At 45.9% G+C, this 8054-nt stretch overlaps 1 protein-coding gene across 1 annotated transcript in view; it reads left to right on the top strand.

The window, feature by feature from the left end:
* The window catches only part of LOC134459504 (interphotoreceptor matrix proteoglycan 2-like), a 38216-nt gene extending 31224 nt beyond the window's left edge, over positions 1 to 6992 (top strand). Inside the window, exons 16-19 of the mRNA XM_063211868.1 lie at positions 1745 to 1946; positions 3446 to 3525; positions 5956 to 6033; positions 6195 to 6992. Of these exons, the coding sequence (XP_063067938.1) occupies positions 1745 to 1946; positions 3446 to 3525; positions 5956 to 5995 (322 nt within the window). The 3' untranslated portion in view covers positions 5996 to 6033; positions 6195 to 6992. The remainder of the gene's footprint in view (positions 1 to 1744; positions 1947 to 3445; positions 3526 to 5955; positions 6034 to 6194) is intronic.
* The last annotated feature ends 1062 nt before the right edge of the window (positions 6993 to 8054 follow it).

Genomic DNA, 8054 nt, shown 5'->3' with positions numbered 1-8054 from the left:
GACAATCTTCAAAATGCATAGGACTATCACACGGAATGTTTTGCAATTATAGCACAGGCAAGATTTCTGGAAGTTGTTTATGTATTCTATGCAATGCGTGAGGAAATGTAGGCTATGTCCGGCTGGTAGCTACTCACACACAATAATGTCTCTCTATGCTTCACCTCAAACAATAACGTCTCTTTAGTCTACCACTTATGAAAAAGCACTCAAACAACAACTACCACGGCAGAGGGATTAATGTTTTCAGCATGCAAACACTTCATATTTGGTAGGTCTGCTGAAACAACAGGTGGAGAGAGGAGAAGCGACTGGAGCGCAGTCTAAAGCGTCTGTCAATTAAACGCTATGGTGACGTGCATACCCAAACTCCAAACCTATATTTTGAGAATAGATTAACGTGCGATATTTTCTTTATCGCGCGACAAGAGTCTCACATTATCGCAGCACGTTAACGCCGATAACGGCCCACCACTAGTTGTTATCTACATACCTTTGAGCATTTTTAAACATCATCCCTAATTTCAGCATTGCTGCACTCAAAAAGCTTTGCATTCAGCAAAAATCACATCATCATCATACCAGAAATGTCAGTGCCTTAGTTCAGGGATTAAGTGGAAAGCTATGAAGATAAAAAGGCAAAGTCCCATCGTGGTTGTTGTGATACAGCAAGCAACAGCACAGTGTAAACAATGGAAAATGCACTTATGTCTCACCCGTGCAATGGTGGCACCCCAACAAGCAGTATCAAGGGAGCAGTGTGGGGTGACTGGCACCAGGGGGTCAGGATTTGGCTGGTTAGCTTCGCCGATTAGTAAGGCACTTCCTCGTCGCCATTTTCACCAATTCACATCATATCCGGGACCACTTAGCTCATGATGATTGGTGGGTGCACAGCACATGCACGAGTTTAGTGTTGGTGAATTCACTAGCCTAGCCTTTCCCATTGAAATGACTGGGGGCGGGACTTATTCACTCTCTTCAGGTCTTATACTACCTCCATGACTGTCTGGCACCATTCTCATTGTACCTCTCTCATGGGGGAGGATTAGGGAGTGAGCCGGCCCACTAGTAATTGTTTGCCAACAACGTCATGACTAAATGTTAGCGATAGGGTAAAATAACATGTGCATCTCAAAATGCAGTGGAGTAAGATCACCTCTCCTGCCACCGATCGTTTTTCAATTAGGCCGTTCCAGACTCCTCTGTACAAATGAGGGTCTGGTGAGTAAGACCAAGCTATCACCTAAGGGGTGCAGGAATTGAACCGGCAATCCTCAGACATGCAAGTCCAACTCCCTAACCATGTGATTGTCTATGACTGGTAACTGTGTGGTGTCAATATGTTATTCAGCTTGATAGCCGAAACGTGTTTGCTTGTGGACATGGTGGTAATCTATGAATAAATAATGAGACATAGCTTGTGTGTGCGGATTGTTCTTCTTCGAGTGTCAATATATGCCATCTGTCTGACCCATGTTCTCTGTGGCAGTTCCTCTGGCTGGCACTACAACAATGATACAATGAACAATGGCTTCCATGGCCATTGACAGCTTGGGTTGGGCCTGGAACAAAGTCATCTGAAAGGACCCCCCTCAATACATAAAATGAATGGACCCAATTCAGGACCCAAAAGACCCAATTCAGGGCCCCCCCTCTCTCCCTGGGCCCGGGACAACTGACCCACCCCTGACGACTTCCCTGCCTGCCCTCTCCAATCCTTGTCTCCTCACTCTGCCAACAGGCACTATGACAGCGACCCGTCTTTGGAGCGGGCCACCAAGTACAACCCCATGTTCGAGAGTGAGGTGACCGTTGGATACAACCAGTTCTACCGCCGCTACCCCGACGGTCCCGACTACAACAACTTGGCGTTAGAGGGCTCCCCTGACATGGCGGAGGGCGTGAGGAAAGCATACGAGGAGGAGGACCGGCTCACCAAAGAGGTACGTAATGTGCAGCATCACCAATTAAGTGTAATTAAGTGCTCAGACATTTAGGTAAACACTCGTCGCACATGACGGCACAGGCGCATGCACATGCACTGCACTTGCGTGCACGTACACACAGGCACAGACACAGACACAGATACACACACACACACACACACACACACACACACACACACACACACACACACACACACACACACACACACACACACACACACACACACACACACACACACACACACACACACACACACACACACACTCACTGGCCAGTGTGGACAGGCACGCACACACAGGCACGCACGCACGCACACAAACAAACACACACACACACACAATAAAACTTAAACACTTGCACAGTTCTTTTTTGCATGTTTGCCTATCAGCAAGTGTGTGTGCTTGTGTGTAACTGGCATTGTTGTCCCCCTCCCACTGTGTGGCCTCAGCTCTCTGCGCTAACCGGACTCGTAAAAAATAATAATCCGTGTCTGGTCTGAGGCGCACTCCATGTATTTTAATGAAAAGAAAGCACGACTCCCCCCGGTCAGGAGACATTAACTGATTTATCGCCGCTTTATGACTTTTGGTGCACGTTTGAACATAACTTTAAGGCTACGCAATAAAAAATACCCCTGACATATCTATGAGTTTTTTGCATATCCAAACAGTAAATGTGACATCGAGATATAAATTACACTATTCATGTCATGGCCACTGTTTTTCTTGTCAGGTGAGATTAATCTACTTTCCTCCGTCAAAGTAATTTCTTTTGGAGGTGGGGAGATGGCAGTGGTGTCATTGGAGAAATAAGTAAAAAAAAAAATCAGGTTCAACCAGGATTGTTTTTGCGCTGAATTTTTCAAGATTATTTTCCCCCCGGTAATGTTCCCGGTCAATGAACCCTTCCTCAGACATGGTGTCATTGGAATGACACTGTAGTGTTTTTCATGGTGCGGATCAGTGTGGAGTACATTTGTAACTCTCTGAGCCGCTCGTCACCTCACCTTCGGCCAGGGTTGCCAGATGACGCTGATGATTTCCAGCCCAAAAAATGTTCAAAACCCGCCTGGAAGTTCTAAATTCCGCCCAATTCTATTGATTTTCTATGGCCAAAAATTGGGCTAGTTGTTCTCCAAAATCCATTTTTACCCGCACACGGCCATCCTAAGCAGCCCATTTGGGCGGGAAACCGCCCAATCTGGCAACAGTGCCTGTGGCTATCCTGGGGTGAGGCAGGCCCAGACAAGACGATGTGCCCTGGCAATGTAGGCGGTCAGTCTGGCTCGCTCGTTTATCCGGACGTGTTTCGAGTTATGTAACTCGTCTCTCCTCCTCCTCCTCCTCTCTGTCCACCCCAGCTTCCTCCACCACCCCCACAAACACTCTGGCCGTCTCGCTTTCTCTCTCCCTCCACTCCCACTCATCTATCGTCAATTCAATCTCTTCATCTAATCCCTCTCTCTTTTTTTTCTCTCTCTCTTCATCTTGAAAAGGAAATTGAGGACCGCATCCGAATCCTTGAGCTGTACGCCACTGACCAGCAGTTCGCCAATTTCATGCGGCAACACCAAGTGTGAGTACTGTATTGCTTTTCTTATAACCAGGAAGCCGGCAGGGGGGAGGGGGGCAAAGGGGTCAGTTGTCCTGGGCCCAGGGAGAGAGGGGCCCAAAATTGGGTCCCCATGACATTGTATGTATTGAAAGTGGGGTGCACCTTTCAGATCACTTTGTTCGGGGGCCTAGCTGACATTATCAGCGACCCTGCTGATGACCACTGGCCAGCAGGCCACAGTAGTCCTGGCAGCGCTCCGTGGAAAGCAGCCCACCTAACACACTAAATCTGAAAGATTAAAGGGGTATGCCATTATTTTGGGGCTTAATACAGTTAAAATTGTTGGCTGGGGTTTATAAAGGTGGTAAAGTGTCTTATTTTTCATGTTAACCGTTGTCTTGCTTTAAGACAAGTTAAAGATATGTCGCTAAGGTAGGGAAAGTCAATGGATCCGTGTAGCATTGTAGCATGCGTATTCATTGACTTTCACTAGCTCAGCGACATATTTCCTCTTTTAACTTGGCATACCCCTTTAAGAGCTGAAAAGAGCGGTGAGGAGAATGCGATAGGCAAGACAACCTCCAAACCAAATTTCCTCTATCCTCGCATCCCTAAATTCTCCCAGCCTCCTCTGGACAGGCTCTTCCTACGCTGTGCCATCTTTAATCAGGTGGATATGTTATTATTACTTGCGCAAACACTTGAAAAACTATCCCTCCCAAGAATCAATTGAAAAGGAAGCCTGTACTGTATACATGGACCCAGAATCCATCAAAATGTCTCAGCCAGCACTGTGCAGGCTCTCACCAGATTGCAATAGACAACGGTTGAGAGTCAAGAGAGAGACGAGATGCGAGTCAAGATTTTCGCAGCAGAAAGTCATCTGAGACGCGGCGGGTCTGATCTGACTGAAGGCCCCTGTGTTTTGTCTGGGGGTGTCTGTCTCGGTCCAGACAGGCATCTCACCTTCTTTTTACCTTGAACAGGTGTTGAGTTCCAGACAGCCTCAGCAGTACAGAGCAGACGGTCAGGCCTGAGACTTAACATCCTTAACAGCTGTGAATACAAGGAGAACATTTCACATGGTGTCCTGTCCTGAGGAAGGAGGAAGGACACTTTCTTTTTTTTTTGTTCATCTGAGGGGTTTGGATGTGAATACAGTACAGGGCAGAACATTTCACATGCTGTCCTGAGGACAATGGAGGAGGGAGCATAGAGAGGTCTTTTCTGTTCATACAAAAAGTTTGAATAAGCTAACAACACACCTGGGTTTGGATGTGAATACAGGGCAGAACATTTCACATGCTGTCTTGAGGACAATGGAGGGAGCATAGAGAGGTCTTTTTTGTTTGGGGGTTTGAATGAGCTAACTATACACCATTTCACATAATGCGCTGAGGAACAAAGGGTTCTTATTATTTGCTTACCTGAGGTTGTGAATGCACAGGAGAGGACATTTCACATTTGGATGAGCTAGATAGAGGTAGGTTGTAAGGAGGTGGTCCACGACAACTCTCAGAGAGAGAGAGAGACAGAAACAGAGAGACAGAGAAAGACAATGCCAGAGAAAGGGAAAGAGAAAAAGACAGAGAAATAAATGGAGAGAAACTGAAGCACTGTCCATTAGGACCATGTGGACAATGAACTGTGGTAAGCACAAAGGACAAGGTACTGTGAGAAGCAGAATGCAGCCCAGCTGTCTGGACTCTGGACTCAATCACCTTGCAACAAGAGACCCGCAGATTCATCTGCTACTGATCTCTTTGTGATTGTCCCTCAGAGGGCCTCCATTCCCATTCCTACACAGTACATTTAACAGTTAATTCAACACTTTACAACATTTACAACATTAAATGTCTATGTCCACACCTTGAGTCCAGAGACTAGAGTCTATGTCTGTCTGCATGGGAAAGTAAGAAACGTAATTTCAATTCTTTGTATGACCAGCGCATGTAAAGAAATTGACAATGAAACCGACTTGACTTGACTTGACTTGATTTCATTATACCACTTTCATATTTGTTGGTGGTTATGTTGATGTTTTCTTGTGTTTACAAGATCATGTGCTACAGTATATTACTGTGAAGGGAAGTGAAAAGTGAAAGCCCACCTGGGAATCTCCAACTCCCATTGTCATTGTGACACAGAACTCCACAACACACAGTGCTCACTGAACACAACGAAATTGCATTTATGCCTCACCCGTGCAAGGTGCATGGTCAATAGTGAAAACATTCATAACTTAATATCTTAAGGTATTTGCACTCATAACACAACATTTGGGGAAATGTATCCTTATTTGTGTTCGTCATTTGTTTTTCTTTATCGTCAGTTCAAGAGTAATGATATTATACTGTATGTACTGTACATACAGTATACTTTATATATCGTATATCCTGACTTGGACCTTTCACCTGACAATTACGGTGTGTGTCTTGCTTTCTAATGCAGGCTCCTGGACAATCGGAGGGACAGCACGTCCTCGATATAGAACTGCCAGGAGCTGAACTCTTCGTTTACGGCCACAAGGTATTCATTCACCATCCACTAGACTTAACTTAAAATTTGAACTTGTGTGTTTTTCTATTTTGTTATTTTCGTGTCCTCACCCGTGCAGCCCAATAGCTAGAAAAATAAAATGACTACAGCTTGTAGTTTATGCCTCTCCTTTCTTTTTTCTAATTTTCCAGAAACCTGCCTTTGTCTTTGAAACTAAACACATGTCCCATGTTGCCATGGCGTTCCTTAAAGACTTGGATGGAAGACTCTAAAAGACTCTCCAGAAGTTGAAGATGGAGGCTTCTGATGCAAGCTGCTGGCGCCTTCATTGTGGTGGTGAAAGTGCTTACCATTGGCCTGGCATGAATGAGACTCAATTTGTTTTTCTTTTTTTTCTTGAGGGAAACTCCTTTTGCGTCTTTGGTGTGTGCTTTTGTCTTTTGTGTTACATTAGATCATTGCTCTCCCGACTGGATTCAGCTATTTTTTTTAAATCACTTTCAACGTTTCAGACAGTCATTCAACCATCCAACCATCAATCGAACCATGTGGTGCCGTGAAACCCAAGGTCTCAGTGGCCAAGGCCCTCTGCTATGAAGCTACACTAAGAAATAGAAAGGGTCTGCGCTGTTTTGGTCATACTTTGTGATCATGTGTTTTTTCTTACGTATCCTCACTAATCAGTGCCTTCGTTTGGTTCCCTGGGGTCACTGCCGTGTCTTCAATAACGGGATAGCTAATGCTAGCCTTGCCCTAACGATCACAGGGTAGCTGATGCTAGCCTTGCCCTAATCGCGGAGATCTCACTGCAACATCATCACCCAGGACCAGGCTCACCAATATGGGTATGTTGTCCCGGGCCCAGGGTGAGGCATGCAGGGCCCAGAGTTGGGTCCATTTTGAAAAGTGAAAGTGAAAGCCCATTGGGAAACTCCAACTCCCATTGTCATTGTGACACAGCACTCCACAGCACACAAGTGAACACTGCACACTGCACACAACGAAATTGCATTTATGCCTCACCCGTGCAAGGGGGCAGCCCTCAGTGGCGCCCCATGGGGAGCAGTGCGGTGGGACGGTACCATGCTCAGGGTACCTCAGTCATGGAGGAGGATGGGGGAGAGCACTGGTTGATTACTCCCCCCACCAACCTGGCGGGTCGGGAGTCGAACCGGCAACCTCTGGGATGCAAGTCTGACGCCCTAACCGCTCACCCATGACTGCCCATTTTACATTGTATGCATTGAGAGGGGGCCCTTCAGAAGAGTTTGTCCTTGGCCTGGTCCAAGGTGTCAGGGGGCCTGCCCAGGACAACAAGTTTTTACAGTTAAATCATTTGCTGCTGCTGCTGATCTCGCTCTGACCTGGGAAACACTGGTTGCCGCATAAGTTGGGACACAGCTATTTTGTACATAATTCTGTGTTATTAAATCCTCGTCATGTTGTTTTTGTCGTATGTCTGTGAATATTCTCAGTCATCCAGCTCATGGGATCCAAGGAGTTTAGATGTGAGCAGCTGGACTTTTTTGTCGGCTTGAACTTGGCTTGAAGCTTCAAGCCCAAAGAAGAAAACCAGTTGCTTAAAGCTAAACTCTTTGGATGTCTTTCTTTTTTTTTCAATATATGGGAGGCAGGTTATGACAACCCTCTGCCCGCCAATGCATAGATTATGGGACTAAGAGATGTGGAATCTGAATGTTATTTTATGAAGATAATGTAGAACTTAGCAAGACAAACAAATGAAAGGCATTCAAGGTCACTGATGATGTAATGTGTTCCAAGTCATGGCTGGCTCATCTTAATTGCCTTCTGGTGAAGGTCACGAGGGAAATGTTTTTATCTTTTAACCCATTTTGACACATTGAGAGACGTATCTGTATGGTTTTACCCTTTCATGCCGGCGTTTTTGTCATCTGCAGTTCCAGGAAACAGGCCTGTCGCGTCGAATAGTGTGAGCACCCTCCATCTGACCCTCAGCTCGTATAGTGTGTCAGGATGTGAGTCGTGAGATGTGAACTTTTACACCCTACGATTCCCTCATACATTGCGCA

The sequence above is a fragment of the Engraulis encrasicolus genome, chromosome 12, assembly GCF_034702125.1.
Source record: "Engraulis encrasicolus isolate BLACKSEA-1 chromosome 12, IST_EnEncr_1.0, whole genome shotgun sequence".
Classification (NCBI taxonomy): Eukaryota; Metazoa; Chordata; class Actinopteri; order Clupeiformes; family Engraulidae; genus Engraulis; species Engraulis encrasicolus.
Note: the sequence above shows the minus strand (reverse complement) of the source record. Positions and strands in the feature narration are given on the sequence as shown.